Source organism: Rhinatrema bivittatum, chromosome 4 (assembly GCF_901001135.1).
Source record: "Rhinatrema bivittatum chromosome 4, aRhiBiv1.1, whole genome shotgun sequence".
NCBI lineage: Eukaryota > Metazoa > Chordata > Amphibia > Gymnophiona > Rhinatrematidae > Rhinatrema > Rhinatrema bivittatum.
In genome coordinates this window covers 255,689,635-255,711,716 of record NC_042618.1, presented here as the reverse complement: position 1 = coordinate 255,711,716, position 22,082 = coordinate 255,689,635, and the positions used below count along the sequence as shown (strand labels likewise).

The following is a 22,082-nucleotide window of genomic DNA, read 5'->3' as shown; positions in this document are numbered from 1 at the left end:
GAATTTGAGTGTATTATGGCAAGCATAAAAACAGGAGAAAATCAGTGAAAAAATTATTCATTATTTTTCTAGGTAAATATCAGTTTATTTGGTGGACAGAAGCTAGGACAATAAAACAATATTAAGCAGATTCTCCTACACAACCAATCAGCAGTATCCCTAACCCTACCCCCATTTCCTGCTTAACGTATCCTTTTCTCTCCCCATTCCCCGAAGACAATTTTCTTCCCTCCCCTGCCCCCCCCCCCCCCATTGCAACAACATTCATCTTTACTAGTGGTGGGATCTTGCCAGGTACTTATTACCTGGATTGACCACTGTTGTAAATGGGATACTGGGCTTGATGGACTCTGTCAGACCCGGTATGGTAACTTTTTAATGTTCTTCTGATGCACTGCTGAATATACTCTCTTTAGGACAGCCCTATAGCACGATCAGTTAGCCACAGTGTTACAGGAAGTTTATTTATTTTATTTTTATTAATTTATTTAAGGTTTTTATATACCGGCATTCATGAAGCGATCACATCATGCTGGTTTACAAATAAACAGGGGTGCAATAAATACATCAAAACAGAAATAACGTGTCGAAGAAAGCAGTTACAATTAACAAGGACTATTGAACTGGGATCAGAGGAAATAGATAGTTTAATGATGGCATGTTTGGGTACTTAATATATATATTGTATACCCTTATTAGCATAAGCCCAATTGAAGAATGGATTGATGGGTAATGTATACCTGCAAACCATGCAGTACAAATTCGCTCTGAAACCTTTCACACACACCGGCATAGATTCTAAGACTGAGATAATGTTTATTCTCACAGGACAAGCAGGATGGTAGTCCTCACATATGGCTGACATCACAGGATGGAGCCCTGTATGAAAAACTTTTGTCAGTTTCTATAAAGCTTTGACTGACACTGGCACACTGAGTGCACTGAGCATGCTCAGCCTGCAATTATCCCTGTGACCACAGGTGTCTCTCTCAGTCTTCTTTTTTCCACTCTGTAGTAAGCATAGCAGGAGCTCTGTGAGAAATTCTAACACTTTTTCCCTACGAAAACACTTAAACTTTTACTTCACAAACACTTTTTCCCTGCACGGGTCTCCCTTTGCGTACATTTATTTGATGCTCAGTGAGTACTATGCCCTGTTTTTCGGTCGGTTCCTGTCACCTCCCTGGCCTGCCAACCGACTGCGGCCTTCCCTCTCCCTATGTTTTCTTAGTTAGCCACACATAACCTGCGAGTGTCCCTCTATGACACTACCTGGTTATTAGCACTAGTGGGACAGGGACTTTCATGGTTTCCATTGCCGCCAGGGCCTCTGTTGAATCCAGGTCCTTCGATCTCCTCTGTATCCTCACGCAGTCGATGCCCCATCGCTACCATCTGTACCCCCTTCCAGACCGTCCTGCATTCTTCGATGCCATTGGCACCCCTCCCCCACAGTACATTGATGCCATCGATCCCTGCATCGATTCTATCAGTGCCATCCATGTTTTTCATCCATGGCACTGATTTTTCCCTGGGTTTCATCGATGCCATCACTACCCAGATGGATGCCATCGATGCACACCCTTGTGTCATCTGTGCCATCGATGCCTGGGTCGATGCCATCGTCGCCCAGGGCATTTCCATCGATGCCATCGTTTATTTTATCGATGTCATCGATGCCCAGGACACCTCCATCAATGCCCGGGTCAATGGGGTCTGTGCCCATGCTGGTACAGTCTGCCCGTGTTGATAGCGCCGATGCTGTCGGCGCCCGCCTCCATACATCAATGCCGTCGACGTTCCTAGCGATGCAGTCATAGACTCCAATGCCGGCATCATTTTTTCCGATTCCAGCAATGTTTTTCGATTTCTCGATGCCACATCGTTTCCAGAGATACCTACGCCGATGCCATCAGTGCTTCGTTATCCTTGCTCTGCCTGGGTCATCAACGCTTTTCATATATATATTTTTGATGATGCCTTCGAGGCCGCTGAGGCCGCCATCGACACCGTCAATACAGACATCTCACCTCCACGTAATGCCCTCGCCTAAACACAGTGCTCCATGCTTTGGGTTCTTATTAAAGCCCCATATTAGCCTACGACACTACATAATGCTAAGAGCAGTGCAGGCATGCTGGCAGTCTGTCAACATTCGCCATCCAAGACAGCGAGGGCATCCACCTCGGCGCTGGGGAAAGACCGGGCCGAGCACCGTGGCACTCATTGTCACAGCATGGTGACTGTCCGCCACCGACGTCATCCAGCACATCGGTGCTATCCTTCTCTGTGCTGGAGAATGCCCGGGCTGAGCAATCACCACTGCCATCGCCACTGTTCCACAGAGTGCTGGCAGTCCTTGGTGCTCCAGAAACACCGGAATGAGTTCCGAAGAATTCTGGACTGGCGTCATGAGACATCGAGCCGCTGCAATGAGGGCCAGGTTCACGAGTCAAAAATGGCTCCCCTGTACCCGAGGCTTTCCCCACAGACACCGGTGCGGGGTTCTGTACCTCCACAAATTAATGTGGTAGCGACAGACATGCTCAGCCTGGACTCCTCTATACCTGCGCCACCATACCAGGTTACAGAGTTGAGTTGGACGTCTACGTCCACCAGGCTATCCCTCAATGACTCCTGAAATCCACGGAGCCATCCATCTTCGCCGGCTCGTCCTTCTGCGATCCACGACGGATGGTAAGTACTCTACTTTAATCCCGCTTTAGCGACAATCCCATTGAGACCTGTTCTCTAAACCGGGCCATATGGTTCGATAGGTTCTAGGTCGTCTGGCCTTCCAAGAGACGTATTAGTGTCACATATCGCTATTGCCAGCTATGTTGGACATAATACCAAGAGAACCTCTCTACCAATCATTTGGGATTACATCAGGACATCCTCCTGTTGTTAGCAATGGGACTTTGTACTGATTAATACTCTGATTTCTGGTTCCTAATTAAGGACCGAAATTCCAGATGCATTTGCTGATTTGCTAAACACGAGATTCAGCAAACACTGTCTCAATTGCAAGTCCACCTCGATACTGGCGATAGGTCTCAACGTTTTCTTGTATAGCACACACAAATGCGGGTATGACTTTTACCGCACTCACTCCCATGGGAGATTACATATCCCGATTACATCAGCCCCGCCAGTTGGACACCTCCTGGTCTCTCAACTTGCCGGATATCAGAGCGGCCACCCCACTTTGCACCGGACGCTTCAAATCGCAGAGGAGGGTGGGGGGGGGGGGGTGGGAGAGTTTTAATCTCACTATTCTTTCTTTCAACAGAAAGTAGTTACACTCTGCCTATCCTGGACCTCAGAAATATCAGCTTTCTTCAGAAGGGACAGGTAAAATGGTGTCTCTTGTCACCATGCTTCCATATCGCAGTAAGTAGATTGCCTCTAATCTTTTTATGTGCTTCATGGTGAGTCAACAATATTACAATCCCAAGCTCTGCCGGTTGCACTAGCTTCGGCAACTGGGGTATTTCATTAAATCACTATCGGTGACTGCTGTTTCTCTACGGAGTACAACATCATTCACACTTTTCCTTTCATGGACAGCTGCATAACCACAGTCAATTCAAGCAAGGAGCTCTAACTTCTTCATGACTCATTTTAAATCTACTACCTGGGATTGCTGTCATTGCCATAAATCCCTTATAGAACACTTCTGGACACCACAGTCACAATGATCTTCCTGTCCAGCAACCGCGCAGACATTCTAACAAATTCCTATATGTCCCTGCGCGCATATTCCAGAACGTCAGCGCCTCAATTCTTTCGTTGTCGGGCCATTGGGTTTTTTCACTGTGCACTTTCCTCATAGATCCAAAATTGCTATGGGATAGGTTCAGTGAAATTTCATTATCAGTGGTCTAAGCTGTTCAACTGCTTTCGTCCCTCATCTATATTGCAGATCTAGAACCAAAACCTAGTCTGGTCCTGCTAATGCTCGCATTTACTCAGGGTTGTAAAGTGTGACCTAACATCTTCTCAACCCAGTATGTGTCTATTCCGCTCCAGGCACAGTTACACATGAACTTCCTGGAGCTTGTAGCCATGAGTTATACCCTTATGCCTTCCAATACTGCCTCTTTGTGAATCGGAACTGATATCGGATCCGATTCTGGTTCCGATTCACATCCCTACTGCCTCTGCAACAAATGTTTGTGCATACAGACAGCATAGGGACAATGTGCTTTTCCAACACACAAGTATGCATAACCTCTTAGCTGCTCTGCTAGGAAGCTCGGCAGCGCTACCCTTGGCCCTTGCTCGCTCCATGCATCCTCGGGCCACTTATCTAACAGACTTACTGAACGCACTAACAGACCTTCTCCATATAGGTTTCCATCCTCTTGAATGGTTTCGGACTACATGTGTAGCGAGAGAAATCTTCTAGCGCCGAGGTCAACCGAACTTGCCCTCTGCGTCCGCATCGAACCATATGGTGCACGGATTCTCCTCCCTACACATGTTTCCAATGCGTTCCCATAGGTGCCTTTGTTCCATCAAGGCCCTCTTATATGTGTCTCTTCCGCTGCCTCTCATAGCCACCACTCTTCTAATGCTGAAATGGGACGGGGTTCATGTTTCCTCAGACCCACATCCTGGCCGAGACCAGTATGCTTCCCATACTTGTCGGTCTATCACACCAGTAACCAATTCGCCTTCTCACAAGTCAGTCTCATATCATAGACTCACTGATGTTCTCAGGTACTGGTAGTGTCACAAAAACCCTACCACACCCAAATCCTACCATTCAAAATGGCATGATTTACCACATGATGCTTACAAAAGGGTTTTACCCTTTTTCTTTTTTTCTACACCACTTTTTTCTTACTCCCTTGGATTCTGCTCCCCAGACATCCTTCACATGGGTACACCTCTGTTCCAATTGGCATCCCACTTGGGAGTGGGGATACCTGATTAACGGTCAACCCCTTCTGAGTCAGCTTACCATGGATTATCCACTGATCAAGCCGCCTCTGTTTTCACTAGTCACGGAATGGGACATGTAATTCGTGCTTACAAGACTCATATATGTTCTCCGTTCGAGCCTTTCCGTTTCTCTCACTTAAGTCTGCCATGGGGAACTCTTTCCCTCATAGACATCACTTCTACCAACAGGGTCAGTGAGTTCCACACCTTGTTACATACTCACCCAACCCTCCGTTCCTCCGTGACCGAGTGGTTTTACATACTCAACCACATATCGTTCTTCAGATAGATGCAGCATCTCACCTTACTCAGAATATACTCTGCCCACTTTCCCAACACCTCTCTCTCACCAGAGCGAGAGGGTTTTCCACTCCTTGGACTGTAATAGTGCACTTGCATTCTATCTAGACCACACTACACTCCATAGGAATTCCACCTAACTCTTTCCTTCTGTGGCAAGAGCCAAGCTGCGAATTCCAGTGGGCAAACAGACCTATTCTTCCTAATTGACGGTCTATATCTCTTTTTCATACCAACAAGCTGGAATTTCACTACAACACTGTGTGTAACCACACTCTGTTGCATCCGTCCCAGCCTCCATAGCTTACAGTCCGCCACTGCTGCTTGTACGTATTTATCAGGCTGCGATCTGAAGCTCTCTCCATAACTTCGCAGCCATTATTGCTTAGATACGACTAGCCGGCATGCTCCATGTTTGGCCAGTCCATCTGCTCTTCTTCTTTTCGGGTTAACTACCCAACATCCTTCCACCAACCCGTTACGGGTTTCAGGATGCCCTCCATTCCAAATTCCACCCTCCGTCATTGCACCTTTTGCGCGTCTTGGGTGCATTTGGTGCACTCTCAGGCATCCTCAGCTCGGTACTCACCCATATGTGAGGACTACCATCCTGCTTGTCCTGTGAGAAAGCAAATGTTGCTTATCTCTAACAGGTGTTCTCACAGGACAGCAGGATGTTAGTCCTCACGAAACCCACCTGCCACCCCGTGGAGTTGGGTTTGTTTGTTTTTACTTTTATTTTAGTTTCTCTTGCACTTTTTGCTATGAGACTGAGGGAGACACTTGTGGTCACAGGGATAATTGCAGGCTGAGCATGCTCAGTGCACTCAGTGTGCCAGTGTCAGTCAAAGCTTTATAGAAACTTTGACAGAAAAGTTTTCCATACAGTGCTCCATCTTGTGATGTCACCCATATGTGAGGACTAACATCCTGCTGTCCTGTGAGAACCTGATACAGGTAAGCAACATTTACTTAATGTAATTTATTGATGTTAAATATGTATAAGTAATTTTATATTTTCAGAGTTCAATTTTCAATTCCCCATACTATATGATATGCATATAATACTTCTAACTACCCATGGCCTCCCTTTTTCTTACTGCTTCCTGAAGTGAGTGGTCTTGTAACATAGCCAGTAGTCCATATCGCCACTACATGTCTCCTTCTGGTCTTAGGCCCACCTTAGCATGGTTTGGTCTGTCATCTTCTGGTCACAGAAGATGACAGACCAAACAGCTGTGCTGTTTAAATCTGCTTTGGGCTGGATCTGACTGTCTGGTCATACGCCCAAGGCTTGGTCTTTTGCCCAAGTTGCCCTTATTAGGGCTAATGTCTTGGGTTGCCTGGATACGTTGGCCTGAGTGTCTGCCCGGATACAGGGGCTAAGTGTTTACCAAATTTCCAGGTTCCGGCCTCACTTTTTTATAGTGCTATTTTATGCAATCAAGGAGCAAGATTGCATGTCTTTCTTCTCATAGGTGGGATCTGATCATAAATCCATACCCCTAAATTGTGAGGGTGACTGGGTTGTTTGCATCAAAGACCAAAATGGTTTATCACAGCATCACATGCTGTTTACTTCTTCCATATGGTCGGGGGTGGAAGAAGCTTCTGAATGAGGCCTCTCAATGGTTGTTTCTTCTCTTAAACTACATATAGAAACATAAAAATGACAGAAATAGACCAAATGGGCCATCCAGTCTGCCCAGCAAGCTTATAGTAGTATCTGCTGTGCCGTGTAGGTTACCCCCATGCTTATATGATACTTTCCTCTGCATTCTGTTGTGTACCTGCATTCTGTTATGTACCTTTGCCAGCAGATGGAGACTGAGCAAAAGCTGACGACATGGATATAGAGACTCGCTCCCAACATTAACTTGCCAGTATTCTGTCTCCAACAAACCCTGACATGCATTTCCCTTTGGCGGATTGCCTGTGAGTAAAATAAATAAGATATCAAAAGACATTTATATAGCACCACTTGCCTCCTGAGGTGTAATACTGTATGGTCCCTCCCTCAGTAGAGAGCTTTCAGTCTGGTAGCCTTGGATGGCGTGAGCTTGGAAAATGAGTGGTTGCAAGCTGAGAGAAGCTCGGCAGTGAAGGCTTTCGCCCTCTTCCCCAGGCTCCCCCCCCCCCCCCCCCCTCCCCCGTAGCTGGGACCAATTCCTGCTGTCAGCCAGGGAGGGCTGAGCTAAGGTAAAAGTGTTTTCTTTATGTGAAAAAAAAAAACAGAAGGAGAGAGAAAAGGAACTCACTAGTGAGCAGTTTTCCTACCGGGTCTGCTTCCCTCGGCATTCAGCCTTTCTCGCTCACGTTTCTGGGTAATTCTGTGAGATGTGCAGTTCAGGCACGGTAGGTTGAACAGTCTTTTGGCTAGGTCCCGCTCTCAGGCTTCTCCTTTTTTGCGTGTGGTAGGTCGCAGCAATTAGTTTGCGCGTTTCATTGTGTCATCAGTGAGCGCCTGTGCGTCTGATATGTCCGCTTCCATGTCTCCTTTTTGGCATGTGTGTGTGACTGGATGGTGTATTAGAGACAAATATGACATTCTTTGGGAGCTTATCCTGACTTCTATCACTAATCTTATATGTAGCTCTCCACCTGTGCTCTAATCATATCAGAAGATAACCGGCTAACTCCAAATATCAGTAATTTAACTTATGCAGCTAACTCCTCTCTTCCCTAGAATGTCCTCTGTCCGCCCCGTCTTATCTGACTAAATTCTAGAATTTAGCCGGATAAGCCATTAGGTGGATAATTATTTCATTATCTGTCTAAATGGTTTTTGAATATGGACTTCCATAATGCCTTCTACTAAGTCCCCAATATAGTGAAAAAGATACAACAGAAAATATATTAATAAAGCAAATGATTAAGAAATACCCTAAATTAAAAAAACAAAAAACACTGAGAAAATAACACAGTAACACCCAGCAAAGCCAGCAAACAATATATTACTGGACTACATCCCAAAGGCATTGCAGATTCAATAAAGACATACAAAAAGGCATCTAATATTGAGGTTAAAAAAAAAATCTACTTCCAGATTGCTTTATTTTATATACCGTTATTCGGTAGAGCCATCATAACGGTTTACAAAGTGAACATTTTTAGCAACATTTCACAGGATATCTATTTAAAAAAAAAAAAAAAAAAGGCAATCGCAGAATGATGGAACTGGAGAAATAACCTATTTTTTAGTTTTTTTGGAGACATCCAGAAACATCCAGATCTTTGTCCCTTAGAGACAATTTCAAAATCTGATTTTTGTCAACCTCAAAAACACAAGATATCAGCAAATAGCATAAGATAGATCCAAGCTATGTGCAGAGACCTGAGAGGTGGCCCTTCTGCCCACGTCTTAAAGGTTAATCAGAAAACTCTATTCAGAGGTGGTATTGCACCTTCAGAAATGTACAATACTCCCAACATATGTATCCTAAATATATCTTGGGACCAATGAGATAGGTTCATGGAAAATTAAGTATTCTCATATTAAAATGTCTCCATCTTAATTGCATGGAGTGGCAGTTGCTACTACCCTCAAAAATAAATAAATAAATAAATAAATAAATTGCTGGGCAGAGTAGATGCAACATTTTGGTCTTTATCTGCCATCATTCAGTATGTTGCTATGTTACTATTTTCAAAAATCTTCAGATTGCATTGTCCTGCAAGACCATCTTTTAACTGCTTCAAGTTTGAAATCTTGTAAAGCAGTGTACTGAGAATTCACTGATTCAAACTTCTCTACGTGTCCCACAACTTTAGGGCCTCATTTTCCAAAGCTAGCGCACGCTTGCGCTAGCAGTGCAGTCTTGCGTTATCAGCGCAAGCGTGCGCTAGCGATATGGGGGCGGAGTCGGCCCCGGAAGAGGAGGAGTCGAGGCGTCACCGGGGCCAACTCTGCAAAGAAGGCGCGGACGGCGAAAAGGTAAGGAGCCTTTTCGTGTCCTATTTCGCGCCCAATAGCGCCACCTTTCACGGTGGCGCTATTGGGTGTGAAACCGGCAGCGATCGCACCACGGCGGTGCGATTACTGCCGGCTAGCGCAGGACCGCCCCCCCGTTTCGACCCCCCTGCCCCCCATTAGCACAATTTTCTAAAGTATCACAGGCCTGCGATACTTTAGAAAATGAGGCCCTTAGTGTCCAAAGAAGAAATCTGGGCTTTCATAATCTCCAAGGAGATAGCAAAATCATCAGTCTTCCTACTTATAGTCCTTTCCAGAGTTGCTTGCCAGATATCATTTTGAGATTTGAGATTAAGGCTTGGTGAAGCCTATTTTCTAAGGTGAAGATTTAAGTTACAGTGGAATATTGCCAAGTAAATACAGATCTTTGGAGATATAAATGTAATAGCTCAGTACTAAAAATTACTCGATGTGGTATACATGCATAAACCTCATGCTGTGAAATTTTAGGATGTGTAAGAAACCTTGCTCAAAAGTTTCACTATGGTTTAGAGCAAATGTACCCTAAGCCATCACAAATACATTTTTTGGCAGCTTGTGAAAAAAGGGTTCAAGCTAACTGAATAATTTATGTGGCTCAGGGATTTTGTAGAAATTTAGAGACAAATATTTATAACTTATGCTGGAAAAGGACAAATTGGTCATGTGGACTGTTGGATTGACCTTTTTCTATTGCATATAATCCATTTATGCTGCTGATATATAGTGGCTGTAGAGGTTTAAATCAGGACGGTAGGTGCGGTATAATATGTTTGTACATATTTTCTTTATACATAATGAACAATGTGTTCTCTTTTTCAGGTTCTTAACTATAACAGACCATTTCCTTAAGTGCCCAGAGTTGGTGGAAGTCATTTATGCCAAACTGAGCAATCAAGAAAGGTAACCCCAAAAACCAATGTGGGTTTTTAGTATTTAGCATTCCTTATAGAGTATCCTGTTCACATGATTGAAAAACTTGTGTGGTTTGGTAGTTGGCACAAAATCTGTAAATGCATGTTTTTATGTCAGTAATGGTTTTAAATTGGTTGGTTAACATTACAGCTCAGCCACAACTGGCAGTGATTTATGTAGGATTGCAGAATCCAGGTTGGCGCCATTACTCAGTGAAGAAATATTAAAAACAAAAAAAAAATGTTCAGGCAAAATTTCATACTTGTGCATTGATTTCATGAGCACCACACCCTATTGCATTACACAGCTGTATTTATGATATGCTCATCTGTTCATGCCAGCATGATAGGAATTGCAAGGGTATTCAATACTCTTGGATAGTTGCTGCAGTATTTATGTGCATGTGGCTTAAATTTCTCCAACTAAGTTGAAATGTTCTTGTTTGTTCTTACCTACCAGCATTAGCTTCTAACATCAGAATCCTGTCAGTATTTGAAACGATCTAGAAAAAAAGCAAGCTGGCCATTTACAGAAGTACTTCAAATTTGCTGACTCAAAATGTTTATAGTTGAAATGCTACCTGAAGGTATATACAGTAACTGATGTATAGCTGTATATGCCCTTAACAAAAAAAAACACTTTAGATCTAAGAGTACTTTGTACTTTTGGACTTTCTTCCTACTGCCATTCACCTATCTGCTCTCCATCTTCTTTGAATAGGAAGAAAATAATACAATACAATCTGACAGGCTATGCAGAAGGTTTGTGCACTGCCAAGAAAAGAGACTATTGCATGCACCAAATCTTAAATCAAGTATAATCACTTTATTTAGTCTTTAATAGTTTCTGTTTTGAAATATGTGCTATGTTTTCGTGATATGCATTGGGCAGGCAGATTTTGGGCCAACTAGGTTGAATTGCCTTTTAAAATATATAGAAATAGGTCAGGCATTTTCTATTGTATTTTTCTACAATCGTTTGCAGTGAGAACATTTCCAGATTTTATCATCTTCATTTGTGATTTGAAAAGAGGAAAAACAAGCTTTATGCTGCATCAGTGGAAATACATTTACAATAAGATCTTATTTTAATAGGTGTTGTATAGTCTCAATATGAAAATTATGCAGCAAAACCAACATTTTCTGATTCCAGTAAAATGACTAGTTTTACTGTAAGTTTCATAAAACTCTTGTTAAGTCATTGTTCTGGAGGGAGGATGAGTATGAGAGGATTAAAAAAAAAATCTGGAGATGTACCAAAAATTCTTAATTTTGTCATTCGTTGCTCAATGTAATCTGCTTTGAAGTGCTTGAAAAGCATAATATAAATCAAATATTAAATAAATTAGTCCATTGTGATATTGTAACCCTTTGGATCCAAAAGAATGCAACATAAAATTATGGTGCCTATTTGACTAATGTCTTCATATATATAACAGATTTTCAATCCTGCCTGCCACAGTAACATTCTACTTACTGGTGCAAGAATTGGAATTGTACTATGAACGTGGCAAATTATATCTGATGAAAATGAAATTGTTTCATTTTCATCACACACCACCACTAACAGTAAACATTCCAAAGTTAAAATATTTCTTTGGTAGTTAATATATGAGCGAGATAAAACATTTAGGATTTTTTAATATTATTGTGTCTGCAATATCTGGTCTTAATAAAAACTGTTTTGCCTACAGTACATGCCAATATTTGAAAGCTTTCAAGTGGGAGATTTGGTGAGAGAGAGGAGATGTCTTGATCTCACTTCCTTCAGTGCATTTTAATGAGAACATTGTGGGGAGAAAGTACAAACTTAGCAACATATTTGGCAAAAAGAATTCTGTCACTTGACAGCAGGAAGTTGGCAGTGTTGAATTTGATCAGTAAACTAATCAAAAATTTCCTTCAGTTTGTGGAAGGACAGTGTATAGCATAGATGTGAATTTTTTTTATTTCTTTTTTTTTTTGCTTTCCCTCTTGAAATGTTATTAATGCTGTTAACTGCCAGAGAGAACAGAAATCTGTTACACTCTCTATAGAAGTTAAAACTGTCTAAAAAGAAATTGAAAAGCCTCAGCAGCAAAAGAATCCCTTGAGTTGACTGCTGCCAGCATGAAACCTCTGACTACCATTTTTCTTATTCAAACCTTATCAGTCTCTTCTAGTGCCATTTTTTAAAATTATGTATTAATTTCAAATTATTACAAAGGCAAAACTTTGCACAATAACCATAAGAGAAGCATAAATATGAAATTAGTAAATATTACAACCAGTAATAATATAAACTTATCTAGCTTCCTCTCTCTTGAAGACCAACAAAATGGAGGGGGTCAGAAATTTAAGAGGAGAATATTAAGGTAACAAACAAAACTATTAGTATAAGTATTATCCACCTCCAAAATATTTCTTGGACAAAGACTTATGAATTCTCGGAATTAGGGAGAAGATTCCCAGCCCTATCATTCAGAAATCCCTCTATTCAGGATAAAAAAAAATGAACGTGTTGGCATTCAATTTAACTGTACATTTGCATGGATATTGAAAAAAATATAGTGCCAAGAGCAAGAACCTCTTCTGTGCATAATGAGGAAACCTTTACGTCATTCTAGTGTTACCTTAGCTAAGTCAGGATAAATCCTGAATAAGCTGCCTAAAATAACATTCAAATTTTTGAAACAGCACTTCATCGCAAAGCTCAAATCGCACTCAGATAATAAATTAGAAGGGTAATTCTTTACTTCAACATGAGAATTTTCAAAATATTCAGAAATGTCTACAATAGTTTTGAGGGTGTTCCACTTGACTCTTACATGATTTATACAGGAGAAAAAAAGACTTAATAGTAGGAATTTGCTCAGCAAAGATCTTCAAAACCTCAGTAAGGTACTTCCTTAGCATAAGTTGAGGTATTTCACCCAACACCTTTGGGAAATTAGTAAATCTTAAATTCAAGTGTCTAAGCTGGTTCTCTGTAATTTCCATCCTCTTAGAAAGGAAACAGTTCTCATGGATGATCATAGCATCCACAGCCTGGAAATCATTAACATCATTTCCTAAGGATTCTATTTTGTTTAGATGTTCCTAAAAGATTCTCTAATGGTCTTTGGCAACTGTGACTAGTTTCTTGGAGACAACCTCAACCTGATTGGAATGATCGCTGCATGATTGGGATAAACTAGCCTCCAAATCCCATAGTGCTTCTGAAGTCATCACCGCTGACCCGAGGAGAAACAGTCTCCATTTCTAATATAGCTGCAGCTACTGATAAGTTCTCCTTCAATGCAGGTTCCTCGAAAGGAATCGCCAACGCTGCTAACCTCTCCGAACGAAACCACAGAGGTAGCGAAGAACTCTTCTCCAAACTGGATGAAATGCCAATAGATTCTTCATATGGGTAGCTCCAGTGAGGTCAGCGTGCACCCCTGCTAAATCATCGTTCCTCTGGAAAGCTGCAGGGGGTGGAGATCAAGTATCTGGCAGACTGAGTGAGACTTCCCCCGGTGATGGCAGAGCGCCTCTCTCTGTCTTGCCTACAGGATTCGAAGGCAGCTGAATTGGGGTGGAAGCCATACATTCAGTAATAAATCACTGGTCTAATGGGAGTAAGGATTCAGAGGGAAAACCCTCACTCTACCTTTTCTCTTGGATGGCATTCTCATGGAAACGGGTATTAAATTAAGAAATGTAACAGCAGCTGAATATACATTCTAGTGCCATTTTAAGTCTTTGTCATGTAGAAGCCAACTGTTATGCTCTGCGGCCGCAGACAGTTGCGACCTCTGTTGCTCACCTCCTTTTTCTCTGCCTTGGCTCCGTTGGGCGAACTCAAGGCCTCTGCCAGCTACCACCAGACTTCCTGACTCCGTTCCCGGGCCCACCTGAGCAGCATGGATGCTGCGACCGCCATCTTACTCTCGGGGTCCCCTAGGCGCTCACGCTCTCCCGGGCCTGCTTTAACCACATCATGGTGGGAACCTTTGGGGTGTCCTCCTCAGATGACGTCACTCGTCTTGGATACTTAACTGGCCCAGACAGCCGACTTGGCAACGAGTTCATCTTGCTGAATCCACATATTCTCCCTTCAGAACTTGTTTCAGTTCCTGCTTCCGTGGTGTGAGACTACCAGGTATCCACTCCTTGGGGGCCCTTCCTCGTCTCTCGGCTATCCGCTCCTCGAAGGGCCTTCACCCGGATTCCTGCCTGCCTTGCTTCCCGAGGCTTTTAATGGAACTACTCCTTTGTCTTCAGTCACTGTGAGTAACCACGCTGTGGACCATTGCTATGATATCTACGTTGGAATCCTCTTTGGTGTATCCTGCTCTGTGGACCATTGCCGTGATATAGATAGAGGAGCCCTCTCCGGGTCTACCCCACTCTGCGGACCTTTGCTGTGATATCGCTAGAAGAACCTCGCCGATATTCCCCGCTCTGCGGACCACTATCGTGACCTCCCACCGAGGAACCCTCTTGTGTACCATCTCTACAGACCCTGTGTGACTTCAGTGACTGTACTTACGCTTGGCACCCCCACTCTTTGGGTAGTGCCGCACCTATTGCCTGACTCCAGTGTCCCGAGCTGAGTCTGACATCAGCACCTGCGCTGTCGCTCCGTGGCCCGCCTCCTCTCCTTCTCTACTCTGCTGTATACCATCCCGTAGCCGAGACCTCACCTCCCGACGGTGAGGCTCAGTGGGGGCTCCTCCCCTGGGCGGTTCTATCTCTCACCTCTGCCAAAGGGTCCACAAATCCTAACACCGACTTACTATAAGTAGAGAGCCTGGAGCTCAGAAATGTTTTGCTGTGTAATTAGACCACTTCTGCAACCAACTACATAACAAGGTAACTGCTCGTTATGAGGATATTTGTGCGGGTGCCGACCCTGAAGCAGTCTTGTGTTCTGACTGCCCCCCTTAGGTCGGCTCCCGTGTTTTATTCTTTATTTGTTTATTCAAACCAATTTTTTCAACTTCTTCTTTTTTACTATAATGTCCACTGCTCAATTCTCTCATCAGTTTACCCGTATGGTGGACCGACCCTTTACCTTCAATTTCCTGAAAGCTTATGTTCAATTGCTAGATAAGTTTTTATACAGCTGGATACGGTTAGGTTCAGGTCTGGTCCGCCGGCCCGACACGGTCCATGTTTCGGCGTTTGCCTGCTTCAGGGGCTGCGGGTACTGGAATGGAACCGAGACTACCTATGGACTGTTTTTCGTGGTTATCTCATTCCCGTGAGCGGCGCCTTCACTTACAAATCTTTGTAAGTGAAGCGCCTTCACTTTGTAAGTGAAGGCGCCGCTCATTCCCGTGAGTGGCGCCTTCACTTTGTAAGTGAAGGCGCCGCTCACGGGAATGAGATAACCACGAAAAACAGTCCATAGGTAGTCTCGGTTCCATTCCAGTACCCGCAGCCCCTGAAGCAGGCAAACGCCGAAACATGGACCGTGTCGGGCCGGCGGACCAGACCTGAACCTAACCGTATCCAGCTGTATAAAAACTTATCTAGCAATTGAACATAAGCTTTCAGGAAATTGAAGGTAAAGGGTCGGTCCACCATACGGGTAAACTGATGAGAAAATTGAGCAGTGGACATTATAGTAAAAAAGAAAAAGTTGAAAAAATTGGTTTGAATAAACAAATAAAGAATAAAACACGGGAGCCGACCTAAGGGGGGCAGTCAGAACACAAGACTGCTTCAGGGTCGGCACCCGCACAAATATCCTCATAACGAGCAGTTACCTTGTTATGTAGTTGGTTGCAGAAGTATTGCACAAGGCAACGAGGTTAGTTGATATATTGTGTAATTAGACCAGGCTAGAAGAGTAGGGAGGTACAAGAGACAGAAGGGGGGCATTCCAAGATGGATGCATATCTATGAGCTGAAGAAAATTCACTTGCACCCCAGTTCTGCTGTGAAATATGGGCCAAAGGAAGGGGGGAGATTCCAGGCTTACCCTGCTCTTAATGTCCCAGTACAAGAGATTAGTAAACACCTGGATTAATTTATGGTGTTTGATAGAGGCAGTGATACCAGCACAGTATTCCATGCTAGCTTCTTTGGAGATTTGTTGGGTTCTGCACATTTGCCCTGTCACAGCCCGGAACAGCTATATCATGCAGTTAAAGGGGTGAAGTGGGGTACTCTCCTCTGTTGGCGCAACCATTGGAAAGAACACTTGCTTCACTAGTAATGGAGAGCAGAGCCATAATTGTAAGTCTTGTTTTAGAGGCTGTGGCTCTAGAGCAGACCTGGGCAAGGGGCGGCCCGCGGGCTGAATCCGGCCCGCCTACGGTCTGAATCCGGCCCGCCCACTGCTGAGAGCAGACGGGGAATGAGGCCCGCTGCCTTCCCTTGCAGAGGGAAGGCAGCAGTTCATTCTCCGCTCCCTCGCTCCCCGATTGGCCGGCCAATCGGGGAGCGAGGAAGCGGAGAATGAACTGCTGCCGGCCAATCGGGGAGCGAGGGAGCGGAGAATGAACTGCTGCCGGCCAATCGGGGAGCGAGGGAGATGCCGGCCAATCGGGGAGCGAGGGAGCAGAGAATGAACTGTTTTGTTTTTTTTTACAGCGTCCGGTGGGGGGAGGGAGTGACTCGAGCGAAGGCACGCTGTCCGATTGGCCGGTGCTGGGCAAGCCTTGCCCAGCACTGGCCAATCGGGCAGCGTGCCTTCGCTCGAGTTTCTTTCCTACATACCGGTATGTCACAGTTCCGCCTTTCGTGGTCTTTTTTCAGGGATCCCTAACCACCGGTCCGCGGGAGTTTTTTGCCGGTCCGCGGTCTCCCGGTCTCTTCCGCTGCCGTTGCCGCTGGGCTGTCAGCACGTTCAAGCCCAGTGGTAACGGCAGCGGTGTTAGAAGTATGGCACCCGCGGCTGGCCTTTTCTTCTTCCCGCGCCTGCACCCCCCTCCCGTGACCCGGAACAGGAAGTGATACTCGGAGCGGTGCGCGGGAAGGAGAAAGAGCCGTGCCGCATCGGCTGCAGCGTCGGTCCCCGAGCAATTAAAGCAGCCGGTAATCGAGAAAGACAGCAGCAGGAGCCTCCCGCGGCCGATGGGATTCTTCTTTCTTGGCCTGCGGGGGCTGCTGCAGCTCCCATTTGTGCTCGGGGGGGGGGGGAAGAGGAAGTGAGTAAGAGAGAGTGAGAAGCAGCCAGCCTGCGTGTGATTGAGAGCATGTGTGTGAGTGAGAGAAACTGGTCAGAGAGCTGATGTGTGTGTGTGTGTGTATGTGAGAGACAATGAAAGTGATTGCTCAGGGAGATGACTGTGTATGTGAGTGTGAGACATTAGTCAGGGAGGTGACTGATGTGTGTGTGTGTGTGTGAGAGAAAAAGCATGGAAGTGAGAAGTCTGGGTATATGGGAAAGCATGAGCGTAAGAAGCCTGGAGTTGTGGGAGTGAGAAACCTGGGTGAGTGTGCATGCATGAGAGAGAGAGACTGCTTGGTAAGGAGACTGTGTGTGTGAGAGAAAAAGACTGGTGTGTGTGAATGTGAGAGAATGTGATTCTCGGAATGAGAAGCCTGTGCACGTGGAGAGTGAGCATGGAAATTAGAGAGACTGGTGTGTGTGTAACAGAGAGAAAGTGATTATGGGAATGAGAAGCCTGTGCATGTGAAGAGAGTGAGCATGAGAGTGAGAAACCTGGGTGTGTGTGAGACACAGCATGGGAGGGAGAAGCATGTATATCTGAAAGATAACTTGGGAGTGGGAAGCCTGTGCGTGTGTGTATGCATGAGTGAGATCAGGTGACTGGTGTGTGTGTGTGTGAGAGAGAGAGAGAGAAAAAGTGATTATGGGAATGAGAAGCCTGTGCATGTGAAGAGTGAGCATGGGAGTGAGAAACCCGGGTGTGTGTGACACATCATGGGAGGGAGAAGCCTGTATATCTGAAAGAGAACATGGGAGTGAGAGACTGGGGTGTGTGTGTGAGAGAGAAAGAAAGTGATTTTGGGAATGAGAAGCCTGTGCATGTGGAGAGAACAAGCATGGGAGTGAGAGACTGGTGAGTGTGTGTGTGAGAGAAAGAGACAGAGAAAGTGATTATGAGAGTGAGAAGACCATATATGTAAGTAGAACATGGGAGTGGAAGCCTGTGTGTGTATGGCATGAGATAAACTGTTCAGGAAGGTGACTGGTGTGTGTGTGCCAAAGACTGTTTGGGAGATGATTGGTGTGTGAGAGACAGAAACTGGTCATGGGGGCATGACTGGTATGGTGTGTGTGTGTGTGTGTGAGAGACATGGGCACTAAGGAAGAGGACCATAAGTATAGAGCTTAGCTTCTACTGCTGCTTCTGGTGTGTGCCACGGCCTGCAGGGAAGGGGAGTAGGAGAGCTGCTGGAGGGGGTAAGTAAAGGTGGCTTTAAGTTTATTTTTCTTGACTGCCATTTTAATTGTGTGATGTCTGCTTTTTTGAAATATTTTATTGGTGTTTGGAGAATGTTTAATAGTTTTTATGAGTTTTTAATTGTTGGATGTTATTCTGTTCATAGCTGTTTTGAAACATTTATTCTGCTTATTAGTATAGTTTTACAATTATTTCTGTGTGGGGATCTATAGCTGCTTGCTAGTTCTGTTTTCCTAATAAGAGGTGTATTGGTTTTTAGGACCTGATTTAATATTTGTAGTGTTGCCTTTTCATAGATAGGGTTGCTCCTGTTTGAGTGTATTCCATAATACAGGTGTAACTGTGTGCGGATTAGTTTATGTGCATTACTACAGATCCTGGGAGTATGTTAGGTCGGTTCTGTGTCTGTTACCGAGATGAGATATTTTGCTAGCATGTAAGCGTTTGTATCGGTCTTATTTGTTGTGTTTTCTCAGAGGACATGCATTGGTGGTAAACTGCTGTCTTTTCATAAGTAGGGCTATTGAGAACTGAGTTAATTATATTAGTCCGGCCCTCTAAAACCATCCCAATTTCTCATGCGGCCCCATGGGAAAATTATTTGCCCACCCCTGCTCTAGAGTCATTGATAGCAGTAACCATTGAATGATTCTAAGATTTCAGCACTAACTTGGAGATCTTTTGCATTGGAGAGTGTGGATATGCCTTTTTTGAGAAGCCCAGATTCGGAAATCCCACTTATTCAAATTGCTGGGCTGCTGAAATTTACCCAGGAGGTAACTGAATGACTTCTTCCAAAATACTCTTGAAGAAATTTGGAGAGCGCTCCTTTACTGGCAATCTCCACCTGCTAACTGGGTCCTGCTTACCTCTGTACAAGTACCCTGCCTACAAACTATTCCCTTTTGTTTTCCAGGGTCACTAGAACGCCACACATCCAGGAGTCACAGTTCCTAGAAATATACCTACAGACCAAATACAAAAGCATTGGGAATATTAATCAATCCAGGACAGAGATAGCTAACAAACTACTGAGTTTATTAACAAAAAGTGAATAGGAAAAAATTTAATTTGCAACCAATAACAGGTAAAATAAGGATTAAACAGTTAAATATATCTTATGACTTAGTGCCTGGGGGTTCAGGAAATGTGCTGTCGACTGGAGTTGGAGCAGGGTCTCAGCACAGGTACTTGCTCTCTCTGTACTCCCAGCCGCCTGGAGAATTCTAGAAACCTATTTCTCTGTCTGAAGGTTCAACCAGGGCACAAAGTACTAGCATTAGCTTGCTGACTAATGGCCGCCTGACTAGTAATACTTTTCTGGCCAGTGGTGCTGCTGTCCATCACTGCCTCCTGCTTTAACCTGCCTGTGTGACCATCTGGTAAGCCTTCCCTGATTTACTTTTGGGCACCGTTTAAGCCTGACCCTCTGAAGCTTACTGTCCCATGACCGGGTCTGTTGGCCATGCCCCCCCCCCCCAATGTCATCTGAAGGGCCCCTGATAAAAATTACGGTAACGCCTATGTCGCATGCAAGAAGGAGCACAACAAAGAAGCATGCCCTTTTATGCGCCCCTTACTGAATACTGAGTTCCCTCTGTAAGATATATTTAACATCTTAATACCTGGTTTTTTTTCCTCTCAATTCTTTTTTTTTTTTTTTAATCAGTAGAGCTGTTTTGTTCTGTTTAACATGGGTTTTATACCAATGATTGTAGGCTAGGAACAGTACGGTGATCTGACTTGTCTTCGCTAGAAGTCCATCTTAAGCCCTTCCTCGATAATATCTGAGTACTACTACTAAGGTATTTATTTACTGCATCAACACTGTCGTTACTTTTGCTGAATGTGCAAGCTGTCAAATGTAAGATACCATTGATTTATGAAACTTTTTATACTAGATCTCTTGACTGCATGTGTTTAACTGAAAAATGGCTGTTTTACCAAAACTGAATCAGGGTTTATCAGTCATGTCCTCCAGGATACTATGCCTTTTCATAACCTCATCCTAACCACCATGGTGGTGGCCTGATGGTTAAGGACTCCTTTAAACACATTCAGATACCTCCAGACTCCATCTTATCTGTTGAGGCCATGCTAGTCACTTCCACTGTGGACAAGTTTTGTCTAGCTTGCTGTCTTACTAGCCTACAATTTTATTTAAAATTCCTTATTGAGTCTTTCTCAAACTTGAAAGTAGACCTATCTAAGACCATTGTCTTGGCAATTCCAATTCAATTAAATCAGATTTTATTGCCTGTACTATCTGACACTTTGTCAACTGTGACTGGTATGAGTTTGGAACAATCCTGAAATATCCTCACCCACAAATATGGCCATACGTTGGATTTGATCTTTATTAATTCTAGTTATTTCATGAATGACTCCACTATAGTCGACCATCACGTTATCCCTTGGTCAGATCATTATCTATTAGATCTTAAGTGCTATTTTAATAATATGAGTCTTCTATATGACAAACCTTTTCATCAGGTTACAAAGCACGGTTATGTTGACGGTGAGCTTTTAAAGCTTCTTTACTTCCTCCTTTACACAAAATTTCTTTCTCATGTGGACTCCATTTTTAAATCTTTGAATTTGGTTATCTCTAGCACATTAGATAAAATAGTTACTGAGAAAACATTTTACTAAAGCGAGTCAACTATTCCCTCTAGTACACTTAATCTTTAAAAACTGCTGAAGCAGCATAAGAACATGCCATACTGGGTCAGACCAAAGGTCCATCAAGCCTAGCATCCTGTTTCCAACAGTGGCCAATCCAGGCCATAAGAACCTGGCAAGTACCCAAAACCTAAGTCTATTCCATGTTACTGTTGCTAGTAATAGCAATGTCTATTTTCTAAGACAACTTAATAGCAGGTAATGGACTTCTCCTCCAAGAACTTATCCAATCCTTTTTTAAACACAGCTATACTAACTGCACTAACGACATCCTCTGGCAACAAATTCCAGAGTTTAATTGTGCGTTGAGTGAAAAAGAACTTTCTCAGATTAGTTTTAAACGTGCCACGTGCTAACTTCATGGAGTGCCCCGTAGTCTTTCTGTTATCTGAAAGAGTAAATAACCGATTTACATCTACCCGTTCTAGACCTCTCATGATTTTAAACACCTCTATCATATCTCCCCTCAGCCGTCTCTTCTCCAAGCTGAAAAGTCCTAACCTCTTTAGTCTTTCCTCATAGGGGAGCTGTTCCATTCCTTTTATCATTTTGGTCGCCCTTCTCTGTAACCTCTCCATCACAACTATATCTTTTTTTGAGATTCGGCAACCAGAATTGTACACAGTGTTCAAGGTGCGGTCTCTCCATAGAGCGATACAGAGGCATTATGACATTTTCCGTTTATATTCACCAATCCCTTTCTAATAATTCCCAACGTTCTGTTTGCTTTTTTGACTGCCGCAGCACACTGAACAGATGATTTCAATGTGTTATCCACTATGATGCCTAGATCTTTCTTGGGTGGTAGCACCTAATCTGGAACCTAACATTGTGTAACTATAGCATGGGTTATTTTTCCCTATATGCATCACCTTGCACTTATCCACATTAAATTTCATCTGCCATTTTGATGCTCAATTTTCCAGTCTCACAAGGTCT

General features: G+C 43.9%; 1 protein-coding gene across 1 annotated transcript in view; it reads left to right on the top strand.

Moving 5' to 3' along the window:
* Positions 1–22,082, top strand: part of ATXN10 (ataxin 10) — a 434,387-nt gene that overhangs the window by 225,250 nt on the left and 187,055 nt on the right. The window contains 1 exon segment of the mRNA XM_029600055.1: positions 10,025–10,105. Coding sequence (XP_029455915.1) covers positions 10,025–10,105 — 81 coding nt within the window.